Source organism: Nelusetta ayraudi, unplaced genomic scaffold (genome assembly GCF_046127955.1).
Source record: "Nelusetta ayraudi isolate G7.1 ecotype Tasmania unplaced genomic scaffold, CSIRO-AGI_Nayr_v1 ptg000020l, whole genome shotgun sequence".
Lineage (NCBI taxonomy): Eukaryota > Metazoa > Chordata > Actinopteri > Tetraodontiformes > Monacanthidae > Nelusetta > Nelusetta ayraudi.
Window position 1 is genome coordinate 1,148,141 of NW_027466070.1, and position 27,249 is coordinate 1,175,389.

At 47.4% G+C, this 27,249-nt stretch overlaps 1 protein-coding gene across 2 annotated transcripts in view; it reads right to left on the bottom strand.

The window, feature by feature from the left end:
* Nucleotides 1–449: 449 nt before the first annotated feature.
* The window catches only part of lrrk2 (leucine-rich repeat kinase 2), a 30,715-nt gene continuing 3,915 nt past the window's right edge, over nucleotides 450–27,249 (bottom strand). Inside the window, exons 6-52 of one of the 2 annotated variants that reach the window (XM_076027242.1) lie at nucleotides 26,955–27,089; nucleotides 25,464–25,595; nucleotides 25,034–25,153; nucleotides 24,225–24,385; nucleotides 24,045–24,124; nucleotides 22,727–22,833; nucleotides 22,419–22,548; nucleotides 22,181–22,305; nucleotides 21,353–21,480; nucleotides 19,123–19,267; nucleotides 18,902–19,041; nucleotides 18,174–18,302; nucleotides 17,681–17,851; nucleotides 16,364–16,628; nucleotides 15,428–15,616; nucleotides 14,881–14,996; nucleotides 14,714–14,786; nucleotides 13,654–13,850; nucleotides 13,328–13,578; nucleotides 12,459–12,607; nucleotides 11,977–12,070; nucleotides 11,699–11,885; nucleotides 11,424–11,605; nucleotides 11,042–11,265; nucleotides 10,787–10,914; nucleotides 9,686–9,904; nucleotides 9,407–9,608; nucleotides 9,205–9,293; nucleotides 8,732–8,919; nucleotides 8,503–8,657; nucleotides 8,269–8,415; nucleotides 7,394–7,585; nucleotides 7,166–7,312; nucleotides 6,946–7,058; nucleotides 6,616–6,806; nucleotides 6,371–6,531; nucleotides 6,107–6,277; nucleotides 5,918–6,018; nucleotides 4,838–5,044; nucleotides 4,024–4,217; nucleotides 3,829–3,901; nucleotides 3,544–3,734; nucleotides 2,628–2,780; nucleotides 2,295–2,530; nucleotides 1,468–1,536; nucleotides 1,227–1,358; nucleotides 450–1,092 (exon numbers count right to left, since the gene is read on the bottom strand). In XM_076027242.1, the coding sequence (XP_075883357.1) occupies nucleotides 1,231–1,358; nucleotides 1,468–1,536; nucleotides 2,295–2,530; nucleotides 2,628–2,780; nucleotides 3,544–3,734; nucleotides 3,829–3,901; nucleotides 4,024–4,217; nucleotides 4,838–5,044; nucleotides 5,918–6,018; nucleotides 6,107–6,277; nucleotides 6,371–6,531; nucleotides 6,616–6,806; nucleotides 6,946–7,058; nucleotides 7,166–7,312; nucleotides 7,394–7,585; nucleotides 8,269–8,415; nucleotides 8,503–8,657; nucleotides 8,732–8,919; nucleotides 9,205–9,293; nucleotides 9,407–9,608; nucleotides 9,686–9,904; nucleotides 10,787–10,914; nucleotides 11,042–11,265; nucleotides 11,424–11,605; nucleotides 11,699–11,885; nucleotides 11,977–12,070; nucleotides 12,459–12,607; nucleotides 13,328–13,578; nucleotides 13,654–13,850; nucleotides 14,714–14,786; nucleotides 14,881–14,996; nucleotides 15,428–15,616; nucleotides 16,364–16,628; nucleotides 17,681–17,851; nucleotides 18,174–18,302; nucleotides 18,902–19,041; nucleotides 19,123–19,267; nucleotides 21,353–21,480; nucleotides 22,181–22,305; nucleotides 22,419–22,548; nucleotides 22,727–22,833; nucleotides 24,045–24,124; nucleotides 24,225–24,385; nucleotides 25,034–25,153; nucleotides 25,464–25,595; nucleotides 26,955–27,089 (7,085 nt within the window). In that variant the 3' untranslated portion in view covers nucleotides 450–1,092; nucleotides 1,227–1,230. Of the gene's footprint in view, nucleotides 1,359–1,467; nucleotides 1,537–2,294; nucleotides 2,531–2,627; nucleotides 2,781–3,543; nucleotides 3,735–3,828; nucleotides 3,902–4,023; nucleotides 4,218–4,837; nucleotides 5,045–5,917; nucleotides 6,019–6,106; nucleotides 6,278–6,370; nucleotides 6,532–6,615; nucleotides 6,807–6,945; nucleotides 7,059–7,165; nucleotides 7,313–7,393; nucleotides 7,586–8,268; nucleotides 8,416–8,502; nucleotides 8,658–8,731; nucleotides 8,920–9,204; nucleotides 9,294–9,406; nucleotides 9,609–9,685; nucleotides 9,905–10,786; nucleotides 10,915–11,041; nucleotides 11,266–11,423; nucleotides 11,606–11,698; nucleotides 11,886–11,976; nucleotides 12,071–12,458; nucleotides 12,608–13,327; nucleotides 13,579–13,653; nucleotides 13,851–14,713; nucleotides 14,787–14,880; nucleotides 14,997–15,427; nucleotides 15,617–16,363; nucleotides 16,629–17,680; nucleotides 17,852–18,173; nucleotides 18,303–18,901; nucleotides 19,042–19,122; nucleotides 19,268–21,352; nucleotides 21,481–22,180; nucleotides 22,306–22,418; nucleotides 22,549–22,726; nucleotides 22,834–24,044; nucleotides 24,125–24,224; nucleotides 24,386–25,033; nucleotides 25,154–25,463; nucleotides 25,596–26,954; nucleotides 27,090–27,249 lie in introns of both variants that reach the window. The other variant, XM_076027240.1, reaches the window with a different exon arrangement.

A 27,249-nucleotide genomic window follows, 5' to 3' on the forward strand; every position in this document is an offset into this window, starting at 1 on the left:
CCCCCACCCACACCACCTCCCGCCTCCTCCAGCCCAACTGTGATTGTTACCAAGACAAAAAGTGTGCCTAAGTAATTTATATTTGTTTATAGAATACGCAATGTCTGCTATTTATGGTATTCTGTAAATGTAATATAAATATTATAAATATATTTATGACGATAGTTTGGATATCAGAGCACCACTTTGTTTTACTGTGGGTTGTTTTCTAAACTTCAAACGTTCTTCGACCCTTTAACTCGTGTCCCTTTTCTTTTTGTTTTTTTTACTAATGTCATCGCGTTTTCTATTTGTAAATAATGGTTTCGTTTTTTTTCATGAAATTGCTTTAAAACGCTTCATATCTTTTTTCCTGTTCCTCATTAAAAATGATGAAAAGAAAACGACTCGTGTTGTTTGTTTCGTCTCAGGCGCTGTGCTCAGAAATCATGAGAGGTTTCAGCCAAGTGTCCGCAGTGAAATACATCTTTATCTTTTTTTGCTACATGCAATCTTTACCTAAATAAATAACCATTAAAAACATTTTTACAGGATATAACATTGTATTTACGGAGTACAAACTGTTCCTCAAGGGCCACAAAGTATCAGTGGCCTGTGTTTATATGCACACACGCAGACACACACAGGAACATGAGAATAAATAATCATACACACAATTTTAGAGGCTTTTGTTTTCCTTTGGCTTTTGTTCCAGTTCCTGATTCTTTTTTCTTTCTTTTTTTTTCTTTAATTAAGGAAAAAGTAAACAGACGTTGTTATTCGTCTGGAGCGGGAGGTCTTCCTGAACATCTGTGCTGTGCGATAACACACATTTGACCATCTGTGTCCCTTTTTTTTTTTTTTTTTTGATCAAAAAAACAAAACAAAAACAAAAAACACTTTTATACAACAGCAAAGTTTGATCACCGGGGGGAAGAAATAAAAATTAACCCCTCGGTGCTCAAAAAAAAAAAAAAAAAAAAAAAAAGACAAAGTGGAGCGATAGATGTGTTGAAGTGGCGATCCCTCTGCTTGGTCACCTGATCAAGTGTCGGAAAACGAGGTAAAAGGTCCCACCTGCGGGAGGCGACGATCCCTTCGGAAACAAACACCCTGAAGGAAGCGCACAGAGTAAAATGCTGATTAGGTTGTTTTTAAACGCTGCGGTCGCAACACAGACGCTGTTCACGCGTTTGAATGAAGAAATAACAGCGCCGAAGGTGAAAGGAAGGAAAGAAAAGACGCACAACTTCAGTCGTGATGCAGCTGCTCTCTCATCTTGGCCGCGATCTGCTCCCTCTTCTCGCAGTGCCTCCTCAGGTCCTTGACCTCCATCGGCATCGTGCTGTTCCACACCATCAGCACCGACTCCTCGTCTCCTGCGAGCGGAGGGCACGACGAGTTCAGGCACAGGGGCACAGCGAGGCGGCGGCGGCCGTCCAGGGAATGTGTGTGTGCGTGCGTGTGCGCGGTGACAAAACAACTCACCGCACTGACTCTTGTCCAGCGGGAGCCTTCGGCCCAGCACCAGCACCACGTTCTTCCAGTTTAGTGTTTCTGAGGCGACACAAAATGGGACGGCGAGGATTTGAAAAGGTGCCGTCGTGCAAAGGTTTCCACTTTTCTAAAACTGCTGCCTCACTTTGCTGTGAGTTCATTCAAGTGTTTGACGCTGTAAGGCCGCAGGGACCTTGACTGTATAGTTCAATCTGCCATCTAGTGGAGATCTTTGTGAATTACATTCAGCTAAGCGCATTCTTGAAAAGACCCCCATTTTTCTTAAAAATAACCCATCCTGAATGCAGCAATGAGGGAAGTCCACCTAACATCTCATGTTGCTTGCTCAGCTTTTCAGAAAGTCTGTGCTAAAAAAAAAACATCTGCTCCACTCAAGTCCGATAAAATATTTACATTCAACACTTTTCCATGATCAGGAGCACTGAAGTGGCAAGACTCAACAAAACCGTGACGTCAGAGTTCAAAGCTGACAGCTGCAAAGCTGAACTCTGATGCCCTGATGCTTGAACACTCGATACTTTTGTTTACCTGCTTGTGAATTTTGTGCAGCAAAGTGAATCCTTGGGATCACTGGGAAAATGCTGCAGGTTCACTGTTTTAACACTGACAGAATGCATGTTTCAAAAGAACTATTTCACGTCTCGGCAACAGTTTTGCAAATGCAAAAACAGGTCACAAGGTTTAGCACCAGACAAGGCCACAAGAGGCAATGATATTAATATATCCGGTTTGAAAAGATTGCCAATATAATGAGAAATACAAAGAAAAAAGATCAAGCGTTGCTGTTGGGGACCCACCTATGAGTGCGGAGGAGACGCAGCGGATGGAGTCGCAGAGCGGGCCGATGACCTGCAGCGTCTGGTGCTTGGAGAGCTCCAGCAGGAGCAGGTAGCCCCCCCTGGTGCCGATCCAGAGTGCTACAGCGCTCTGCACCAGCAGGGCCTTCACGTGAGCCCAGGACGGGCTGCCGCTGCCCTCGACGGACAGCGGCGCCCCCTCCCCGCCCTGCCGGCCCCTGCGGCCGCAGTGATGCCTGCAGGAGGAGGGAACACGGGAATCGGAATTGAGCGGGTCTTCAGAGTTCTTCAAGAGGTTCAACGCGGTTAAAACAAGTTTGTGGGTTCGTGTACCTGACGATCTGGCCGCAGTCGATGCAGTCCACCAACTTCTCGCTCCGCTTGTCCCAGACCTCCACGGTTGACGTTCTGTTTTTGCTGAGGTAAACGTATTTGTCCACGGCCATGCGGGACACGAAGGCTTCCACCCCCGTGGAGCGCTGCTGCCTGAAGGAGGCGCACACGCCCACGTGAGTGACCTTGACAATGTTTTTAAAGTTGTCTTCTTTCAAACTCTCTCCATCCTCCCAGTCATTTTTAAGGCCCCCTCGCATTAATTAATATACCACCTCCACAAAGAAATACACGAAAAGTATCACATTAACCCTCTGTTTGCAGCCTCCAGCTAAATATGAGGCCTTGTTGGGACAAAAACAGGGAGGTCTTAAAGAGTGGAGCCAACATCTGCCCAGGGCTGTGGTCACTAACCTGGGAGAGGTCCCCCTTGTGACATCACAAGGAGCACACACTCTAAAGAAGTAAATGATCTGTCAATGGTACCTTTTTATTATAATATTGGAGCTTTGGCTGCATTTCCATTACCCTTAGAATTAAGCAGAACCTCATGGAAACACCCAAACTTTGAAAAAAACCTCTCAAATATCACAAAAAGGTTTTTACACTCTCGTGGGGTGGTTTTTCAGACGTATCGATATAGAGGAATAGCGCTAAAGTGTAATGGAAAAACTCTTTTCGCATTTACGCGTCACCTGTTGTGACGTACAGGGGTCACATGACCAGTTCACTTCAAGTGCGAATGGCGCGTTATGTTTGGACATAGCGCGTTTGAACATGTTTATTAGACTTTCAATGGAAACACCTGCGAATCGCAACTGTACTTTGTCAAAATTTTCGAAGTATCGTTTTTATTTTTGCAGAAAAACGAACGGAAACACAGCTTGGGCGGGGCCCAGCGCTGCCACGGACTCACTGGAAGGTGATGCTGGGCCTGGTGTCGAAGCTCTTGCTGACTTCGTAGTCGGCGGTGAAGGAGAGGATCCTGGTGCTGCAGCTGGCCCACACCGAGCGGCTGTCCAGCGAGTACGCCGACTGGCCCAGACACATGATGGGCGTGCTGGCCACGCCCACGGCCAGGGTCTTCACCGGCTGCCCGTTCTCCTGCTGCGGCGGAGGAGAGAAACCAGGAGGAGAACGATCAGGACGCGCTGGAACTGGAGCCATTCTGAGAAAACACGTCTTTAGTTTGGATCCTCACCTTCAGCACAGAATCCTCAAAAACGGTCAGAATTCCATCGGCCGTCCCGACCAACAGGTAGTTCTTCCTTTGGCTGAAAAAGCATCGGTTTAGTATCATCGAGTCGCTCTGAAAAGAAAAGGTTCTGACGGTATCGTCGGTCTGGAGAGGACGGATGAGGACACGGCGGTGGAACATTCCGCCCTCAACACTCACGTGCGCTGCGGATGCTCCTGGAAGTACATGGAGGTGACGGCGTCCCGGACGCGCTGCAGGCGATGCCAGGCCAACGGGTCCTCGGCGCTGAAGACCACCAGGGAGCCCAACTGGGTGCCGGCCACCAGCCAATCAGAGGTCTCGTTTGGGATTCGCACCGTGGCCAGACACAGGACGGGGCTGTCGTCGACCTCCTGCAAGGTAACGGGACAAGGATCGCGCGCCAGGTGTGACTCTGGAACTTCTTCTGTGTTCCATAAGAACGACCAGGTCATGTTTTTTGTTTTTATTTGCAGAATTCTCTATTACGATGAATAAGCTTGATTTGCATACATTATCAAAAGTGTCAAAATGACAGAACTTGTGCTATTAAAGCAGCAAAAGTATAAAAGTTGGCCTTGTACAATGCAGCTGACTTCACTTTTATCCTCTTACAGTAGTAATATTTCTCTTTTCGTCAATGAATCCTGACAAATAAGACAGGTCCATCCTTGACTTCTTTTGCTTACTAAAATAGCCCAGTTTGGGTAATCAACCCTTTGTGATGTCACAAAAGGCGCAGGCAGGAAGTGACCACACCCCCAGTCTGGTGATGGCTCCGCCTTCTGAGACCATTCAGTTTGCCTCCCTCTCAAAACACAGTGGAAGGTCCAAGAAAGCGTTGCAGTTCCATAAGGAAGTTAAAACACGGCTGCAAACTCGGAGCTAATTATGCAGTTTACTGAGGATTCTTTTTTGAGGAAATTTTTAGGTTATTAAATCGCGTGAAAATGCTGCATAAAAAAACAAAGAAGCTGTGCTTGTCGGTCCTCACCTGTGTGCTGACTGCACCAGTGTCCGGGTCCACGGCTGTGACCGAGCCCCGCTTCTGGGCGCTGCTGCCTCCGCCCAGCCACACTCGCCGGCTGCTGTCTCTGCCGCCTTGGGAGCTCACGGTCAAGCACTCGGTGGCAGACACCCGGGGAACCGGCAGCTCCCTCAGCAGGCCCCACATCCCGCCTGAAGTGAGCCGGTCGAACACCTGCACACGTCACAGCAGAAGTGTCAGCAAGAACCATCGTTCATGGTTTAGTTGTGTCAGGTCCCTCCGAGCCACTAGAGGGCACCCTAGGTTATTTTTAACCACAGGTGTTATAATTTGATGTGTTTTATCAACCAAGACGCTGGGGAGGAAGCAAATATTTTTTGACATTTAAGGAGTAGCTGTCCAAATTCCGTTGTAATAATAGCTGCATTTCCATTACAGTTTATCACAAAATAAAAGCGTTATTTCTAAAAAATTTCGACAAAGTACAATTGCGATTTGCAGGTGTTTCCGTTTCTGTTTGTTTGCTGTCAAGAATGGTTGTTATATTTTTCACTTTGATTACTAGAAAAAAAAAATATTCAGTCTCCTCCTCCTCCATCCAAACATGAAACACACCATTTTCACTTGAAGCGAACTGGCCACGTGACCTTGTAAATCACGTCCGGTGATGCGTAAATGCAAAAAAAGTGTTTCCATGACTTTTGCGATATACTTCGAAATCGATACGTCTGAAAAACCACCTCATGGAGTTTCCATTACCAGTCCTATATTGCGATATTTCGGTTTTGCGCATTTCCAGGGGTAATGGAAATGCAGCTAATGACAACAAAAGTGATTATGATTCTGAATTTAATTTGTTTGCTGATTTATGTTCTAAGTTCGAGTTTAACTTTGAATGTAAAGAAAAAAAAACGCACGGTAAACCGGCCAGAAGACGGTAATTGCTTATTTTAGCTTAATTTTAGCAGAGCACATGTCTAAACAACAATCAGCCATTAGGTGCTCAATATGACTTTGTCACAACACTGTCTATTGAAGCCAGCGCGTGTGTCTGTCTGTCTGTCTGTATGTCTATAAGACCCTTACCTGAGCAGCCGTGGGTCGAGTCTGAGGGTTTTCTCTCAAACACTCCTTCATCAGGAGCTGGAATCCCGGCCAGGGGGAGCAGCCGTAGTGTCTGACCGGGTCTGTGCAGCGGCGACGGACGACAGAGTTGCTAAAACTTTTTCTCCACTGTTTCTCCATTCGCACTCGACACTGGACCTCGCAGTTTACCTGGCAGCTTCCCCTGCACGGCGATCTCGTCGAACTCGCTGGGGAACTTCATGCCGTCGACGATGCGCTCGCCGCACGTCAGCAGGTCGTAGAGCAGCAGGCCGAAGGAGAAGACGTCGGCCTGCTGGTTGTAGGTCACGTTGCCTCTGGCCACCTCCGGCGCTCGGAACCCTGCGGTCACGCACGGCAAAAACCACCAGGATGTGAGCTGGGTGTGAGCGGAGCATATCGTGGACGGGCAGAAGGGGGCGTGAGGGGTCTGACCTGGGGTGCCCTCGGAGCTCCTCACTCCCATGCTGCAGCAGTAGCGAGTGATGCCGTAGTCGGTGATCTTGGCGATGACGTCCGAGTCGGCCTTCAGGTTGAACAGCAGGACGTTGTGGGGCTTCAGGTCCCGGTAGATGATCATGGCCGAGTGAAGGTACCTGAGCACGGCGCATGCAAACACAAACCCTCAACTCGCTTTTACCACAACCAAAACCGCGACTTCTTCTTCACCACGTTCCCACCTGAGTCCGTCGGCCACCTGCAGGGCGACCCTGTGCTGCAGCTTTCGGTTCAGGCTGCCGTTGGCCTGCTCGAACAGCGAGTCCAGAGAGCCTCGCGGCGCCAGCTCCATCACCAGGACCGGCGGAGCCGAGCCGGCCGCCAGCAGGCCCACCAGGCTGGGGTGACACAGGCGGCCCAGCACCACCAGCTCCTAGTTGGAGAGAGGAACACGGAGGAAAACCGTCAACTTGGGCGATCCGACGAAGCCGGGATTGAAAAGCAGCAAACCTACAAGTGGAAGGATTTATGTGAGTTATCAGAATTTTTTTCCCTCCTCCCCAAAGTTGCACCTGTCTGAGGAGCCTGTGGATGTAGAGCTCAGACGCGTGATTGTTGAATATTTTCACCGCCACCTCTTCGTTTTTGTAGGTGCCTCGGTAGACAGTTCCAAAGCCGCCGCCTCCTGTTGACAAAATACAGCAACAAAAAGATGTTTCTTTGGATGAATGACAACAGGAAACAAGAGAAAGAAAAAAAAAAGCAATGGTTGGTGAAGAGACTCTGACGGACCCAGCCGGTTCTCTACAGAAGTGTCCACTTGCAGCTCCTCACTGTCCAGGATGGTTCCCACCGGCTGGTCGCTCAGCACCAAGTCGGGGGCGATCTGGGAGACGGGGAGTTTGCAGCGGGGGTCCGCCGGGTTCACCAGCAGGAAATCTGTGGACACCACGCAGCAGCCTTCACACCAGGCACGTTCCTCTTGCTGCCCCGTCGTTACTTGCGGCCAAATTTACGAACCCTTGTCAAAACATCCGAAGAGGTCCTCCAGCAGGATCTTGCTGCGCTCCTGGCCGTCCTCGAAGCTGTAGAGCGCCCACTTCTTCAGCAGGGCCTCGCCGCTGCCGTGCATGTCGGTGTTGAGGAGGCCAGGGAACCACTCCTCTAGCAGGGAGTCGATGTGGTCCACCACCTGGCCCAGCAGCACCCGGCCTGAGGGGGCGACAGAGAGGCAGCGGGTAGGCACGATGCTAACAGCTGACGCTGTGGGCTGAAGCTCAAGATTAGCTCAGGATCTGTACCAACGTCTGCCACCAGGGAGCTAATTAAGATGCTTTGGCAGGGCTGCCACATTAAAAAAACATAGGCAACGAGTAAAGAACATCAAGTTGTCAGGAATCAGCCCTTTGTGACGTCACTGATCTGAATCGTGAGTATTATGCATTATTAATTTTCATGATACCTTAACAGTTTTGATTTCGAGAGTATATTTTAGGTATTTACTAGGGCTGCCAGTCGATTAAAATTTTTAATCATGATTAATCGCATTAGCGTCCTGTGTTAACTCGCGATTAATCACAAATTAAGTGCACATTTTTTACTCTCTGCATTACTCTATATGTAACTTAATAAGATATTTATTGTGTTTCTAATACTCTTGGAAAAATTGAAGAGGACAATAATAATTCCTTTGCGGACATTGGAACATTCCAAACTGAAACTGTCCAGATACTCTCCAAAAAAAAAGGCTTCCGCCTCCGATGTGAACCATGCATTAATCGAGTGTTTAAAAAATGAGTGCCGTTAAAAAGAGTTTGAGTAAACACGTTATTAACGCGTTAACTTCGACAGCCCTAGCTAGCATTTACAGACTGGTGCTACTGAAGGTTTCTCACCTTTTTGCGATGACGGCACCGTGATCCTGACAAAGCTGGATGGGTTCTCCTCCACCGAGGCTGCCTCCACCAGGCAGTAGGCCTCCGGCGACCAGCTCAGGTACACGCCCCTGCGCCAGTAGATCCTGTTGGGCCGCACCGCTCTTTCTGAGAGGACAAGGAGACGAGGCAGCGTTCAGACGTCTGGTTAAGTTGGTCTCTGCATCGTTTCCACTCTTTCCTGTTCAGATGTACCTCGTCCACAGAGCAAGTAGGAGGAAACCTCCAGCAGGTGGCTGATCTGGCGAGACCAGTAGTCCATGGGGAAGTAGGGCATCTCGTACAGGCGCACGATCACCTCCGAGTTCTCGCAGTGGGGCAGGTCGATCACAGGCCTGTGCTTGGGCAAACTGGGGGAGCGGGAGAAAGTCGGTTCTTGTCGGCTTTGACCGGAGCAAAGGAAGCTGACAAAAAGGTCGCCCACCTGCTGGGAACCAGGAGCTGATCCTCGCTGAAGGGCAGAGCGATCTGAAACTTCTCCAGCAGCTTGAAGAACTGCGTCAGGTGGCTCCGGGGGAAACATTTAGTCTCGGCCAAGAACTTTTCCACCTGCGAACGCTGAACAACTCCTTTGGGAGGATCAAATAGGCCGCAGCTCTTCAGGGTCAGCTTCTGCAGATCAAATCGACTTTGTTTATCAGCTCATCACCATCAACTGAGTTATCTCAGGCCAGTTTACATGTCAAGCAGGTCTAGACCATAAATGAATTATTCTGATAGCGAGAACTGAGGTTCCAGACTGTCAATCTGGGATTATGGGGGATAACTTTTTTTTTGTTTGGTTATTGATGTGCTTTCCAAGGAAAAATAAATATTTTCCATGAAAGTTAAGAACAAGGCTGTTTCTACTGTGATCGCAACATTCCAGAAGATACAGAATATTTCATTGTTGAGTACCTGCGAGATGATGTGGCACAGCCACTGAGGTTCGATGAAGTAGAGGTCCTGGAGCTGCAGCGCAGGATCATCAAAGTGCAATAAAACTCCTTCAGATAAGAACAGAAATTATCATTATTATTATTATTATTGTGTTAGTTCTATCACTGTTAAGCAGCACTCGGTTGCCTTGAGGCCAGAGTTTGTGCAGGAGGCTGCTGACCGGCTTCGCAGAGGAAGTGGACGGCATGTGGCAGCTCGGCCTCCTCCAGCTGCAGCTGGCTCTCCTGGATGAGCTGCAGCAGCTCCTGGTGCCGCAGGACGGGGAACTCCAGGGGAACCTTGCTCCTCTCCTGCAGGACGCGGCGCTCCAGCTCCACGTAGCTGTCGGGAACTAGCTGACCCATCACAGGCTGGCCCTGGATCTGCCACAAAGAAGGATGGTAAGACCCCGGAGAAGAAGCAGGAGTCGCCGGCAGTGTCCAGCAGGGGGCGTGCTTACCTTGAAGTTGCCCACCTCCCTGACGATGGCCTTGCGCAGCCTGGTCAAGGCGTCCGAGTCCTCGCAGGCGGACACCATGTGGTAGTCCCTGATGGCGGGGAAGCCCTGGTGGCTGAGCAGCTCCTCCTTGATCTTGGTCAGGCAGGTCTGGAGCTGCTGCTCCTCGCTGACATCAGTGTGAGTTCCCACCAGGATGACGGGCGACAGAGGAGCTACAGCCTGCAGCACAGTTCCAAAAAATGTCTTGAAAAATTGTGGTTTTGAAAGGTTCAATTGACACATATTTTTTTGCAATCTAAAATTATTACTTAGATAATGTCTAGCTTGTCTGCTACTGAATCTGGTGTTCTATTGGAGCACCTACATGCTGTGGAACAAGCCCCTAGACTCCAAGATGGCGGCCCATTCATTTCAATGTAGTTGCTCACCCACCGCATACGCCGAAAAAGTCTTTGACTTCCGCACTAATGGGCCCGTAGAGCATTTGCAGTAGTGTCGCTTCCCATCAAGCCTCTGTAACTCATATGATCTATTTTGGCCAATCAGAACGATCCTGGAGAATGTCACTTACAGACATGTCAGGAACGAGCTGAGACACAGCAGCACGTACTTTCTGGTGATTTTTTGCTGCAGTACCACAAGTGGCCACTGGGAAAAATCCGTGTGCTGCCATATTGCCAGTCCAGTGATCCAGTTCTTCGGACTCAGAGGGCGGAGCCAACACCTGACTATGAGTGATGTCACTAACCTGAACCACCACTTACCATCAGCAGTCTCTCAAATGGCTAATGGACTCAACTGTGTGTTGTTTTGATTTTCTTTAACCAGGAAAAGTAGTAAATGTAAAGTAAAGTAACGCTTATTTTACTAAGTAAGTAAAGTAAGTAAGTTTACGTTACTTTATTAACTTACTTTAAGTAAAATAGTAAAACTTAGTAGAAATAGTTGTTATTATTATTATAATAGTTGTTCCAGAATGTTTAAGTTACCCTTAAGCTCTACCGTGTACTCTGTGTACTCCATGTACTCTGTGTACTCTGTGTACTCTGTTCAGCTCTGACTCTGTTCTGTCAGCAGCTGCTCCCTGGCTTCCTGACTCACCTTGATGTTGAAGAGCCAGGGCTTGAGAGCGTCCACCTGGCTGGCTCCTTTGCTGAGGTTGCAGACCACCAGGTAGAGAGCTCTGGAGGTCAGGAAGTGGGGGTGAGAGCCGCTGAACTCCTCCCCACCTGCCAGGAACCACGGGGGACAAAAAAAGGAGGAACAAAAAACAAAATCACTCCAGGCTGCCAAAACTTTGAAGTCTCGGATCAAACTGGCACGTGCAACGACTCTTTTCTCCGCTGCCTCCCTCACCTGAGAAGTCCCAGACATTCAGCACCATTTTCCTCTTGTCCCGCTCCTTGATGGCCCAGTCGCGGACGTCGATGCCGCAGCTGGCCTGCTTGGGGTGCAGCTGGGAGCGCTTGAGCTTCATCAGCTGCTGGATCAGGGTGGTCTTGCCGCTGCCAGCGCTCCCCACCACGATCAGCTTCATCCGGTGGTACGGCACCGCCTTCTTCAGCCGTTGCTGCAGAAACCTGGGACACAGCAGAGAGGCGGAGGACAGACGCAACTTGACAAAATCCATATTGCATCAGAGTGTCCAAAACAGCCATATAGAGACAAGGTCAAAGAAAGAGTCAGATAAGAGAAAGATAGTTATGACCATATCCTCTATATGGTCAGAGCCCCAGACCTGACGATGTCTTTCGTCTTGCTGCCGATGAGTCTGAGGTCCAGCTGCAGTCGGAGTCCCTCCAGTGGGAGGTCCCACAGTCGGCCCAGTTTGCCCATCTCGTCGGGGAAGGTGTGCAGGTTGGCGTTACGACTCAGGTCCAGGGAGTTAAGACCCTCCAGCAGGCCGATCTGAGGCGGGATCTGAACAGAGCCAAGAGTGGTCGGAAATACAATCAGTCTGTCTTCCGTCAGGAAGAGGTTCAAGGCGGCAAAGGAAATGTGCGATCCCTCCACCTCGGTGAGCTGGTTGTCGCTCAGGTGGAGCTTCTCCAGCCGGGCCCATTTGTAGACGGGTCCGCTCAGATCCAGCTCCCTGATGGAGTTCTGGCTGAACATCAGCTCTCGGAGGTTGCTCGACTCCCACCGACTCGGACCGGGCAGGGCGTCGATGCTGTTGGCCCTCATGTCCACTGAGCACAGGCTGGACGGACGAGAGGTCAGTGTGAGTCACTGCTGCTGCTGCTGCTGCTGCTGCTATGCTACAGGTGTACTCTGAAATGTGTGTGACTTACTTTGGCAGATGGAGGATGGCCTCAGGTACCTCTGTGAAGTTGTTGTTTGCCAGTTTCAGGGTGGTGATCTTGGATGAGAGGTGGCTCAGGACACCTGAAGAGGAAGGTCAAGGAATTTTAATATCCTGCAATGATTTTATTTGCTGCAAAATACAATGAAACTCGTCATCATCTTTCCATCCTGGTGCCTGATCAAGATTTTCTCCATTGATATAAAAGTTTTGCATGGAACTGTTGGAAGTCACGCTGGAGCAAATTCGCAAAAGTCCCCCTGACTAAAAAGTACATGCATGCTTGGAGGACAAAACCAGCCTGAAGATCAAAACGCCGATGCATCTCTGGTAAAATCCAGTTTTCTACGCTCAAATTGAATCAACCGGCAAATTGAGCCAGAATGTTCTTTTGATTTGCTTTTTAGCCTGTGAGTACAAAGAGGAGCTGCTTCTAAATTGAACAATGAGCTGATGGGGAGAAATACTTACAGATTTTATTCATGGATAAATTAAGAGTTTCCAGTTTGGGGCATTCGGCCAGGAAGTGGGCAGACACGCTCTCCACGTTGTTCTTGCTCAGATCCAGCGTCTTGATCTCCGGCAGACACAGCGGCACACACAGCTCACTTACACTGTTACTGAAGGTGAAACGCAGACAGAAAACATATATATATATACATATTAAATCACAGTGCCATTACAAACTGATTTAAGACATCAAATCCAAAGACATCCGGGAACAAATTCCAACAATCCCATTTCCTAATTAAAAGATAATTGCAGGGTCCTGGTGGGGGAAGAGGGATCTCCTCTTTCTAACAAGCCTGATCACTGCCAGCACAGCAGCCTTTTGTTTGGGCTCTCTGAGGAAAATAAGTGAAGGAAATGTGATTTGCTCAGAGGCTCCTTTCAGCACAGTGGCGGCGCCAGTGTCTGCAGTGCTGCAATAACTTCCTGCTACAGCCTTAATTCTCTCAAAAAAACAAAAAAAAATTGCAATTTTTCAGTTACATAATAATAATAACTCACACCGGTCTTATTGAAACAGAGGTTTTGAGAAGGAGAAGGATGTGTGGAAGGAAGGAAGGAACATGTGACTCTTTGGTAATAAAATAAGTCAAGTCAATTAAAGGAATTTTACAGGCAAATGTACAATTACAAATATAATTATGAGAATTTGTTCAGAATGTGTAGAAAGACCCTGAAAACATGAGGGTGAAGGGAAAATGTATTTAGAATTTGTTTGGTTTATGACCGCAGTTATTTTGGTTTGGAACATAAACTCAAAATGTTCTTGGCAGAAGCAACTGTGCCGTGTGCAAACAAAGCTGTGAGTCCAACGTAAAGCGTCTCCCTACCCTTCCATCAGAAGCTCCTCCAGCTGCCCCACGGCCCAACCCAGCCCCTCGGGGAAGCTGCTGACTTTGTTGAAGGACAAGTTGAGCTGCCGCAGTGACAGGCAGCTGACACCGGGGTCAAGGGTCACCAGGGGGCCGACGCAGTTCCTGGAAACGTTGAGCGCGCTCAGCGACAGCAGGGACAGCAGCTCCACCGGCAGCGACTGGAGCTGGTTTCCCTGCAGGTCCAGCCGTGTCAGGTTCCTCAGGTTCTGCAGACACACGGCCGTAAGGTCAACGTCATGGAGCGGCCTCGATCTATCAGCAGCGCCTTGCAGACGAGCTACCTGGCAGAGGGCGGAGGGGAACTCCAGCAGGCAGTTGTGGCTCAGGTCCAGGCGGAGCAGGTGTCCCAGCTGCTGCTGGACGAAGCCGTTGTCCATCAAGCAGGACAGGGAGTCCAGCTCGTTGCCCGACAGGTCCAGCAAGCGGATCTTCTCCTTCTCCTTGGGCGGCGCTGTCGAGCTCTCGCCAGAGCCGAAGACTGAGGAGGAGGCAGACCAGCAAGTCATCAGAGAGCTGTTCATACCGATGCGAGAAACCAGCAGCGTCTTTAACGGCACTAGTTTTTTTAACGGACGATTAATGCTTGGTTCACACTGGAGGCGGAAGCGCTGCGAAATAGCTGCGGAACGGAGCCCGCTTCCTTATGCCGGCCTTGTTAACCAATGGCGTTGTTCGCACCACAGCAATCGTTTTGCCGTCTGGTCTATTTTGTACACGAGCCGCGAGCGATCTGCGTCAAACTGGACAGGAAGTCACTCGAAGAAACACGAGAGCAACTGGTTAAATTTCAAAATAAAATACAGTGATTGACAAATGCGAGGCTTGAGAATACCTCCAGGTTTGAGCTTTTCACTTTCTTTTGTATCTGGACAGAATAAGTATGTAATCGTTTTGGAATATTGCAATGAAAATAAAAATAGAACATTTCCACAACGGAATTATTATTGTCCTCTCCAATTTTTCCTAGAGTATTAGAAACACACTAAATATCTTGTTAAGTTACAAATAGAGCAGGGTAAAGAAATTTGCAATTAATTCACGATTAATGGCGAATTAACTCACGACACTATGCGATTACTCAAGATTAAAAAATTTGGATACAACTGTGTGCAATTGTATTCTTCATATTGCACTGAGATCTTCAATGAGAACAAGAGCTACACACAATATTCAGCTTATCACGATACTACAAATCTTGCTGTGCAGTTCTCTCTGATTAACTGTCTACATCCCCCTTTCGAAACAGTCATGTGGTTATGAATGTTACAAAACCACAACACAAGGGACACTTTTTCAAAGAAGCTAAACAGAATTAAAATAAAATGAATTCCATTGAAAGACCTTTTTGGAGAGAGCCACCCCTCCCGTATCGCCTCAGCGCCGGATCAATGTGGTCAATGTCGGTTTGGCCGCTCTGCAAAAGAAGGATTGCAGTGCTTTGATTAGTACACAACGGGGGATGAAGAGAAACATATGAATATCACGCTACGTCGCAGCCGAGGTTGCACCTCTGCACTGGCGTGTCTGCACCGGCTCTGCTTCCTCTTGGAGGACCCGCCCAGCAGGTCCTCTGTAGAGTGGTTGTGCGGCCTCGGCGACAGGATGCCGGACAGCGAGTCGCTACCTGTGGAACAAGAGCGGGGAGAATCAATCCTCTGCTTTTAGGTCTGCTTGTCGGATTCAAGGCTCAAAAATAAAACCACATTTTCCTCTTGCATCATATGAGATGCTAAACTACAGCCGCCGTGACAGGCGGAATCGGCCCCGAAGTTATCGATTAGCTACCAATCAAAGCAAACATGTGCGAGAAGACGCGGCGCTGTGGGAACCGAACACCACACAACTCGCATTAGCGAGAAAATAAACCGGCCCCAATCAGAAGTTACAAACTTAGAACCTGGAACTAATGGAAGCGGCCTCTTTGATTGGCCAAGAAGCGTGTGAAGAGGCGAGACGTGTGACAATAATGGAGCGGCACAGTTTTCTGTGCATTCGCGGTGATGTGGGTCACATTCCCGAGATTTTTCAAACCCCCCCAGGGAGGTCGGCCCCTACCGTCACTCTCCAGGTCGTCGTTCAGAAACAGGCCGTCGTCCACGGACATGAAGCTGAAGCTGGAGTCGTCGCTCTCCTCGGAGATGTACCCGGAGGTCAGACAGGGGTCGGCCAGGTGTCTGGGAGTGCCGCCGATGCTCCTGGACCTCTGCAGGGACTGGATGTACCTCGCCAGACTTGCACCTTTACCTAAAAACACAAAAACAAAGTGTGGACTGGTTATGAATAAGACATTTTTTTTCTCTACATGTTCAGAACTAGAAATACAGGCTACAAAAAAAAAAATTAACAAAGTCAGAAATGTAATATTCCTTTGATGTCAACGCTCTGTATACTTGGAATTTACCCCAAAGACTTCAGAACAATAAAACAATCGCAAATGCAGGAAGAGTGATTGCACCATATTGGAAAAATGTAGAACCACCATCACTGGCGATATGGAAGAGGGAGCTGATGACTTGTCTTGGACTGGAGAGATTGACATAGATTGTGAAAGGTAAACAGATGGAGTTTGCTTGTATCTGGGACTCATTTATGTCCTTCTCGATCAACAACACTGACAGAGAAAAGGAAAAAAAAAGAAAAAAGTAATGATCCTGCCTTTTATTTTATTTTATATTATTTGTTCCATTTTATTCTTATTTTTATTTATTTATTTATTTTATTTTGCTTCATTAGTTTGATGCCGGTCATCAATGTGTGTGTTTTTTTTTTGTTTTTTTTTTATTCTTGTATGTGTGAATGTGTAACTGTTTGAGGGGGTGGAGATATATACTGTATATATATAGATATACTGTTTGTATGCATATAAATGAAAATGTTTGTACAATTGACATAAAGTTTGATATGCAGTCAAAACTTCAATAAAAAATATTGTTAAAAAATAAATAAATAAATGAATGAATAAAATAATAAAAATCAGTGTTCTGTCCTCACTGTTGTGGTTTCGCAGACTGTGCGCTCTGCCTCTCTCCGCCAACAGGGGGCAGAGCCAGGCCGCGTCCAGGCTGCCCAGCCGGAAGCCTCCCAGGCAGAGGGCGCTGTTGTTCAGGTCCAGACCCAGTCGGCCCAGCAGCAGGATGACGGCGGGTCCGTCGCCGCGCTTCACGCTGACGGCCAGCGCCCGGCGGAGGTGCTGCTCGTGGGCGCCGCGGCTGAGCAGGAGCTCCACCAGCTCCAGGGGGCCACCGCGCTCACACACCTGAGAGAGGGCAAGAGGGCCACGGTAGAGCCACACAAGGGGTTAGTTCAGCAATTAAGCTAAAAAAAAAATTAAAATATGAATGTGAAAATGAAATTAAAGCCAGAGAAATTTTCTCACAAAATTAGATCTCAAGAAAACAGCAGATTTAGCCCATATTTTACAGCCTCCTGCTAAAACTGATGCTTAGTTGGACCTTCCGCATGTCAGGAAGGTCACAAAATGAAAGTGGTCACAGAGGGCGGAGCCAACACCTGGAAATGATGTTGCAAACCTGATAACGGTGCTCTTTGTGACATCACAAAGGGCCATTGTCATTTTAACACACTTTTTCTGTCAAGTGGAACAAGCAGAAGAGAAAAAAACACAGGTAAAGTGTTTTTTTTGCAGGAAAAAAAAATGTACTCAATGGCAGCACAAAATCAAGACCCCCCCCCCAAAAAAAACATTGGTAAAATTCCAAAACTTCAAGGGGTCATGTACAAAATGGTTTCACCACTTGATGTCGGAGTTTAGCGTTGCATGTGTCCAAAAAACAAACAGAAAAATCTGGCATATAACTGGATCATCACTGTGTGGTGGAAAAACTCCAATGTAAAAGTCAGTCTGACATTTCTGGATCTACTGGCCAAGTCAACACTTGTTCCCTTGTTTTTTTTCCTCGAGTCTTCAGAGTTGTTTTTGGTAGTTGGGGCCAGGTTCTAGGAAAGCTCATTTTCACCAAACTTTGGGATGTCCACATGTTCATGTTTATGTTTATCAGTTTTCACGGCAATTGACATGCAAAAGGCGACTGACTGTTAGTAAGTCAGAAGACCCCCAAAGTTCTGAAACAGGACTGTGTGCAACACATTAGCAAATTAATTCCGTTTGGCGTTTCTGCTCCAGACCAAATCAGGCAAAAACAGACAGAAGAATCAAACCATTCATGTGGCAGAAGGTTCTGTAAAAAGGACATTTGTGCACAACTACTGTTTTTTTGTGTGTGTTCTTTCTGCCTTTGTGGAGGCAGGATGAGCCAAACTCCTTGTTTCCCCCATTTCACAGCTGACCTGATAAATCAGGGACTCTGCTTTGGTCTTGCCGTTGACGTCAGCGCCGAGTTCAATCAGACACTCGGCCATCGCTGTGTCCTCGTCCTCGCAGGCTTTCTCCAGCATGCTGTAGTGCAGCTCCGGGTCGCACCACATCTTGTACAGCGCCAGGCACACCGACTTGCGAAGCTAAAGAAAAAGAAAAAGAAAAAGCCGTCGTCAACCGCACGCCGCGGCACCAGGATAGCAAGGACTTGTCGTAACCCGCCAAAGAAGCACACACCGGGCCTAATGTGAATCAATTTCAAGCATGTGGAGCAAATTTCCCCATTGTGGGACGACAAAGGCTCATCTTATCTTATCATATGTGGAGCACACGGCTAATGGCTGAGGGAAAAATATTTACTCCCTTGTCTTTGAACTCTGATCTGGTAGTGTGTATTATGCAGTGTGAAATGTGCGACAAAATCAAGAGCAATACGGAGGGCAGGACGGACGGAGCGGCGCTCACCGGGTGGTTGCTGACGTCCGGCGCTTCCTCTCGCAGGTGCTGGAAAATCTGCCTGTCAAAATCTTCCTTCTGCAGCTCAGCGGCCGCCCCCCAACAGGCGTCCAGCATCCTCAGAGCCACCTGGAAACACTGCAGAGCAACCGAGGATGAAAGAACAGCTTGAGCAGCAAACCTTTTCTCAAGCTTTTACAACAGCGACAAACCTGGAAACTGAGACTGAGAATGGGGTGACACCCAGGAGGTATTTCACCCAGTTTTCAGTAAATACCTCCTGTTGTGTTCTTAGGTTCAAAGTAATTATTTCCATCACAAAGATACTGTGCACTACAGCAACCCATTCATCTACACGAGGTGGCTCAGCCACTTCTTGGTTATGGACTTCTTGCACGCTAATATTCTCAGCAAATATGTGTCTTTGGTACATTATTATTATTTTCGTCATTCCATCTCCTGCAGATCAACGAGATATAACAGTTTGAAACATACAGTTATTTTTGTTGCAAACACTACACACTCTCTAAGAGTCGATGTATGTGTAACCAGAATGAGGTTAAAACATCAAAGCTTTTTTTTTTTTTTTTTAAATCTGACTTATTAGAGAAGATTTCTGTAACTCTTAGCTAGCACTTAAACCCAAAGCCTTTGTTGCATTTGTCTGGTTCAGCGGCGCTCAATCAGCTCCCTTGTTACTATTAAAGACAACAAACAAACAAACATGGAATTGTCACCTTCAGGGTCATCTCACTGTCGTCCCTGAACTGCAGGAGCGAAGCGACCACGACGGAGGCCAGGACGGGGACGATCATCCTGGAGAGCTTCTTCTTGGACACCAGGTAGTTGAGCAGCATCAGCCCCCAGTAGTGAACCTCTGGGACACACAAGCACACCTGGTGAGCTTCAGCCAAACCCCCCGAAGGTTTTCCCAACAACAGAGGCCCCTCGGCCGTACCTCGCTCCTGAGGGAACATCTGTAGTGTGTGGAGCACCGTGTCGATCGCCCCCTGCTGGCAGAGCAGGTCCACGGCGCCGGAGCAGTCGGCCAGAGCGGAGAGGACCTTCAGGCCGCACTGCTGGATGACGGGGCTGCTGATGAACTGCGGTGGACGAGACAAACACACACACACACACACACACACACACACAGTCAGGTAGGTTCAGTCACTCACGCATCCATCCATCCATAAATCCATCCACCATCAATCCGTCCATCCAAGAAAGAAGCAACTCATTTTCTTTCATATTTAATTTGCCTTGAACTTCTCAGACCTACAAAGCCACATTCACATTTCATATGAATGTGCTTGTGTCTTGTATGAACCTCGCCTCCTTTCTGATGTGATACTTGGATGTTCTCAGGTGGTGCGCTACCCAGTTCTGTTCTGTTTGGTTATTGTTATTGTTTTCAACTAAAAGAAGTGATAGTCCGGGAAAAAACTAGAAAGGCAAAATGGACAAAATCTCACAAACCTTCCGTAATCATTTTTCTAAATGTCCTTGAATGACGAAGTCTGTAACTAATCTATGCAATGGAAATTTGCCTTTCCAAAGAAAAAGATTATTAAAACAAAAAACAAAAAAACTGAGCGTTTACAAATAAGAAAAATGAATGCCGCTTCGACCGAAAACAAACATTTTGTTTTTGTTTTGAATTTCTTTAAGCGTGTTGGGGAACTGTTGGAGGTGGTGCCTTGCAGTCGACCTGAAAACAACAGACCCATGAAAGATCCGGCTAAAAATAGCATCAACAAACCCATGGTTGTTGACGGGTAGGAGACCTGGAGAAGACATGAAAACAGTTTGACCCCTCAGGCAGTGTGACGGCGAGCCATCACAAGTGAAGAGGAACATAAAAGCACCGACATGCGCTCGTCCAATCAAAGCCAAGAGGCAAATTGTGTGAAATGTAATTACATCCCGTCTGCGTTTCACAATCCTGAACAGACAGAATGTTTGTTTCACTTGTGAAATTAATAAAATGTACAGACTATTTTTATGCTCTAGTCCACTTTTTTTTTTGTCTGCATTATTCCAATTACGAGGTCACGGACACAGCGGATGCTGGGCAACGCTCACGCAGGAAGCGCTCAGTCACATGGAGACATCAAAAAATGAGCACAGTGCGGTGGGATATACTATGTTACAATCGGTTCCATTATGTTTGCTGCTTTTTTTTTCTTCTAGGTTCTAATTATTCTGTTCTGTAAGAGCTTTTCTGTAAAGTTTGACCGTGAATTATGTTGGAGAAAAAAAGTTTTTTTCTGTTTGTTTTCTCAATGTGGTCACGGTCAACCAAACTTTCAGTGCATTTTTAATCAGCTCACCCTCGAGTACGAGAGGAGATTAGGGGAAGGAGAAGGTTATCAAAACAATGGGATTATCTCTGATGGCACAATCAAGTTCCCATGTGGCTTGATTGGGAGGACGAGGCCAGGCCCGGTTCCAGTATCAGACGGTGCAACTTTTAGCGCCAGACGCAAGGCTGTGGGCAGTCGGGGGGAAACCGCAGCCTTTTTCTGGCTGTGAAAAGCAGCAGAGAGGTTGAGAATGTGCAACATTACATCTGTAGCCAGACAGCCAACGTTGGATTTCTGAGCTGTGTGTGTGCGAGTTTATCACAGCTTCGCTCAAAGCGGTTCAGTCGGTTTCGTCTCTGCTCTTCCAAAACTAACTGAGGCCGCGTTCAGACTGCCAGCCAAAATCCGATTTTCAGCCCATCCAGATTGAAACCGGATGGCTCTTTTGTAGTCTGAACAGTCACAAATCACATGAAATCCGATGAATTTGCTATTGGATTGAAACCACCTTGGGGAAGTAGTTTCAAATGACATTTGGGCAGACGCGTCTCAGTGTGAACAGCTCCAAACACACTGTTCAGTTTTGACTGTCCGTGACGTCACAGGGCCAATGCACCAGACCAGAGAATGCCATTCACGTATCGCAACAAGTGCCGCTGTCGCAATTATATGACATCATATATAATTATATGACGTCACACACTACACACGCTGGACGACGCCTCCGCTCTGACGTCGTTGCTACAGCAACCCTGTCATATTGGTCAATAATGTGGCCCAGTCTGAGCCAGATCCCATTTGGACACTGCGTTCACACACACTCTGAACGCAGCCTAAATGAGGCCTGAAGAGACGGCAAGAGAGACACGGCAGGACGCCACCCACCCTGTTGAGAACCTCCAGGTAGAGCGTGTGAGCTCCCTCGAGCACACACTGGTTCTTCAGCACCTTCAGAGACACGTCGGCCATGTCGGGGTCAGCCACTGAGGAGCCGTGCTCCCTCAGACTCCTGTCTGGGATTTCACACACACACACACACACACACACACACACACACACACACACACACACACAAAGAGACACAGCCACACTGTTATCAATGGTTAATCCAATTAGGGGTGTTGCTAGTGCGCCGCTGGCGGCAGAGCCGCTCTGAGAGACGTTGTTTTGGCAGAAGTGGAAAGACAACAAAGAGGCTCGTTTAACCCGCTTCCCCCTATTGTGCATTTATAAACGGTCACTCGTTAACTTTACTTTTGGTCTTGGTTTTATGTACAGCAACAGAATGGATGACATGCTGCGCTAATATTAGTGGGAAATGGATTAAAGACTACAAGCGTTTCTTTTCCCCTCTATTCAACAGAGCCTTGTGCAATGTTGTCCACTTGTGCACCAGTAAAACAACATTGCTGTGCAGATTGGACACTAGATTTGTTTTCTTCCCATGACTAGCGGAGCCAGCTGTCGTGCTGCCAGCACGCGGCTTTTTGCTGCCAACGCCTTGGCTTTAATCATGGCAAACCTCCTTTACACGTCAGAAATCTCATGTCCTTGGGAAAAAAAAAAGAAGAGTTTGAAACTTTGGCGCCTCTTCATCACTACAAGATGACTGTAGTTTTTGTCATAAATTGAGACAACAACGGGTCCTTTCGGACCCTCGCTAACAATTACAAAAACAGTTGTTAATATTTGGACACACTGAGACAAATGTACCTGGGCAGAGGAAGATCAGGCTGGCCCGCAGAGCCGCCAGCTGAACGTCAGGCTGGAAGTTATGGATCTTCATGACGCTGAGGATCTGACTCATGGCCATGTTCAGCTCATCCAGACTGGCCGTCCTAACAAGCGGAAAGAGAGAGAGGGAGAGTGTGTATGAGTGAGACGAATGTGAAATGGGGCCGAAAAGAAAAATATAAAAATGAATTGCCGCTCTGAAAGTGTCGGTGCTCACCGTCCCTCAAAGAGCAGGCTGAGCAGTTTGCAGGCGCTGATGGAGACCTCGGCCGAGCCCGAGTGCCTCTTCATCATCTCCACCAGGTTGACGTGGAGGCCGCTGGCCAGCAGCAGGGAGCACATTTTACCTGCGGGCAGAGCAGAGCCTCAGTGCACCAGCCAAACAAAAAAAAGTTCAACCTACAGATGGTGAAGTAAGGACTTTTTTTTTTTTTTATCTTCCTCTTCAAAAACCCTGTTGGGTTTCAGGTTTCGGGGTTTTTATCAGGAGCTTGTCGTCACTGGGACAAAGTCGCAGACACTCACCGTCGCGGGTGATGAGTGTGGCGATGGCGCTGGTAGCAGCTTCAAACACACTGGTGGAGTCGGGGTGGACCAACATAGCTGCCATCAGCTGGCGGTGGACGGGGGTCCTGCGCAGAACACACGTTTTTTGGCAAGAAGAAAATTGAAAAACTTCTTTTACATTACAATTTGCCTCCGCTGGCTGTTTACATCCAGCCGCGAGAGCTCCGATGTTCGATTGCAGCTAAATTAATCAAGTGAGTCTTGTCTTCATTCATTTCCTTTGAGATCGAGAAGGCGACTGTGCTCAGTGCAGCGAAATATTCAAGAAGGAAAAAAAGACGTTTTGCAGCCATGACAAGCAAATTATCCATGATACATTTTCAGTCTGTACAGGACAGGACGTGGCACATGTATGAAATTTAAAATGTTAGCTCAGTGCCCGGTTCTTTGGCATCACTCACTGCATGTCCATTACCCCAAGAATTGCGCAAAACCTAAATATCGCAATAAAAAACACAGCTAAACTTGGAAAACCCTCTCAAATATCACTAAAAGGTTTTGACGCTCTCAGACGTATCGATAGAGGTATTGTAAAAGTGTCATGGAAACACTTTTTTCGCATTTACACATCACGGGACGTGACGCACGGGGTCACGTGACCAGTTCACATCAAGTGAAAATAAGAAGCGTGGAGACATTTCACTCCACCTGCACGGTTCAATGGCATCACACAGCTCGTTAAATGTATCTCGGGTCATTCTGAAATTCTGAATCCACAATTCATCTGTGAATTGCTCGGTGTCCGCTCCCATACATACAGACTTTGCCTTTGAACTATCACCCACTGCTTTAGTCTCCTGATGATAACAGCAGCAACAACAGCAGTGACAACTGAAATAGCCGCTGCCAAACGCAAAATGTTTTGTACCTCCATCCTCCTCCAAGTGGGGTCTCGCGGGACGAGATTTGACGGGAAATACGGCCTGTGCGATTCGCACCATTCAATGGAAACACCTGCAAATCGCCATTGCACTTTGTCGAAATTTTAGAAGTATTGCTTTTATTTTGCGAAGATCTGTAATGGAATCACGACAAGTTTAAAATTTCTGAAGACGTTTCAGTCTAATTCAGCCTGAGCCGAGTGTGACTGAATTAATAAATCACGAATCAAGTTCTGTTATTAAATGACAAATGTTTTTCAGCCGCTGTAGTTACTAACACACACCTATATATGCAATGGAATTGGACAGCAAGTTTGTGTGTGTGTGTGTGTGTGTGTGTGTGTGTGTGTGTGTGTGTGTGTGTGTGTGTGCGTGCGTCTTGTTTCAGAGCACACCTCTCGTCCTGCTCCTCCTCTGACTGGCTCACTCCGGCTCCATGCAGCAGCAGATTGTGAATGGCCCAACTCGCCGCCCCCTTCAAAATAAAGTTCAGAGACGTTCAGAGTGGCAAAAACAAGTATCTGCTGCACAGAAAAAAAACAAAAAAGAAAACAAGAGCAGAAGGTGCAGCTGACCTGCACGGCTGGCTCCTCGGCGTGCAGGTCCAGAGCCGTGCAGCAGGCCTCCATCCAGCCCAGGCCCATGTCCTCCACCTGCTCCCTCCCCCGGTTCTCCTCCTCCTCCCCGTCCTCCAGGCCCTGCTGGGCCACCGCTTTGTTCTGCACGATGGTGGCGGCTGACAGAACGTTAGACGGATTACTGTGCTGTCGAGAGCTCTCTGATGATATTACGACAGGATGCTCAGTACTACAAAAAATCTGGCATTTTAGATTCATGAGATTTTTTTTAATGTTCCATATTATATAAAAATCCATTTGATTTGTTTAACTTCATTATCTGAATTATTCATTCTACTATGACTAATTATTTGAATGGAAAATAGACAGATGTCTAGAAAACAGCATATTTAGCCCTCTGTTTAAAGCCTGCTGCTAAAATGATGCTTTGCTAGACATACTACGTTACAGTAAAATGTAGCCTAAGAGGGCGGAGCAAACACCCTGCTTCAGGTGTTGCCACCAACCTGGGCAAGGTATCAGTGCCCTTTGTGACATCACACAGGGTTAAAATTGAGAACGAAGCAGAGGATGGGCTTTTCCCATTTATGGGAAATAAACTGACAGTACACAGGCGAAAAATTCATTAAAAGAAAATCCATTATCACGGTCACATTATACTTTACAATTTTACCTTACATGACTTCATTACATAGCAATCATCAGAGATACAGTACGTAATTCTACGGTTTGTCGCCGTTGTTACCGAACCAGTGCGAAAGACCCAGATTGTGCAGGTCTCTGTGTCTTTGTGCGTATGGACTTACTGAGGTCAGCCAGGCAGGACAGAGCGGCGGTTTGCAGCCTGCTGTTGTTAGGGAAGGTGTGGCAGGCCCGGACCGCCACCCTCTGGACACCGTTCAGCACCAGGATGCTGTAGTAGCTCTCTGCGGGGCAACGCACGAGACAAAACACGCGTTCAGGCCTCGGCGGCTCTCCTCTTACGTGGGGGAAATATTTCTGTCAAAGTGGATAAATGCAATAACACACTGATAGGGAGCGTGGATCGATTGGTCAAACAGCATTATCAGCGAGACGCACTCGACTGTTACTCAAGCTGGACACAATCTAGTGTAAATAAAGGCGACCAAATCGTATCATATTGTCCACAGAAACATTTTTTCAGATTGTTGTGTTCTTGTGAGTTTGAATTCATTCCGGCCAGCCGCTGCCTCTGGTTCTGGTTCTGGTTCTGACCTAATGTAAACCTCTTGAACAGGCAGCACGCCGCCTCCTGTAGATCCTCCACCTCAGGGAAGGCGTCCATGGCGGCTATGACCAGGCTGTAGCAGCGAGCGCCTCCCGACATCAGAACCTCCACGTTACTGACTGAGAGACAAAGTCAAGACACACGTTTCTGGCTTTTCACAGGACAACACAACAATACACAGCCTTGCTGACAGTGTTGAAACATGACACAATGACAGACTCAGATATCAGCTGCCGGTTGAGGATTACGGAATCCAACCCCCTCACCCCATAAAAATTCCCACATCTTTTTTTCCTTTTTTAAATAGATAATCCACTTTTCCACTTTCTCTCCATGTACAGCTCATCGCTGCCATGTACACATCAGGAATGAGCCTCCTCAGTCTGGGACCATCTCCAAATGGATTTCTTGGTACATGTTGATGTTGGAATTATGCTGCTTTTCCTGGAAATGATGACATACTATGTCCACCATATATTACTAATTTAGCCCCGTATTACAGCATTGTGCTCAGCAAAAGCCCGTTGAATGTTTTACTAGTGGCGATTTTAATCTGAAGAGTCAGCTGATATTTGGGGGTTTTCGCTCATGTGTTTGTTCCTCATTCCGGAAATGCCAAGGCAGTCGCTGAGGATGATATATTACAGGATCATGTTATGTTCCGCAGTCCCTCGGAAGGTTTACCAGCATGTCCTATACAATCCAAGATAAATCATGGCCGAGTAAAAAGCATTAAGTAGACATCAAGGTACGCGGGCACTGGGAGAGCTATAAAACTGGGTCACATGACAGGAGAATTGAGTTTAATGAGTCAGAACACTTTATTCGTGACCTTCAACGGATAGAAGACATACATTGCAACTCCTTTGCTAATGACTTGGATCACGGTGATTAAAAAAAAAATGTCTTGATGTCAGCACGGAACCACAAGATTTCCAGGATTTAAACAGTCCCAGCAAAGACTAGCGAAGGGAAGCACAGTTACCATTAGCTCGTGTGTACCCATCATGCTTTGCACTCTGCTGAAGGTGCGGAGCAGAAGTGGAGTCGGTGAAACTGCGAATGATCCAGCGAGTTTCAAATTTGACGCAGGGAAGCTTGTTTTTTGTTTGTTTTGGTTTTTTTTTTGACATGTTGAGAATATTGAGAAGAGGTGACGGAAAATATATATTACATTTACTATTTTAAAGTGTCAGATTTTGATAACCTGCTTAGTGGATCTCTGACCACATGAACATAATTCAGGGTTGAAGAAGTCATAGCAGGCAGGTCTTGAAGGTCCTTGAAGGTCAAGTTAAGGATACTGAACTGGTTTTCAAAGATACACATTCTCTGTATTTCTTCTTCAGTGCTGAAGAGGCTCAACGTCTTCAAGCATCTTCAAGATACCACCAGTCCAGTTCCCTCAAACTCAACCTTCAAGTCTACAATGACCTGGACGACTGGGAAAACTTCACAGACAAACGGGGAGGTCTTACCGGGACGAGCGAGCGGAAGCAGCACCTTGATAGCCTGCAGCAGAAGCTCAGGGCTGTCCCGGAATCTTTGCAGAGCATCCAGAACCACAAGGTGGTCCTGGTTCTCCACAAACTCCAACAGGTGGTTGTCACTCACTGAGGACACAGAAAGGATGATACAGGCACTGCAGAGGAACTATATCCTGCAGACATCGCTAAGAGAGCAGAGATAAGTGAGATGGCATGATAAGAGCGGCGTGCACACCTGCTTGCGAAAGGCTATAAAGGCTTGTAAATGCACCAGCATCTAGATATG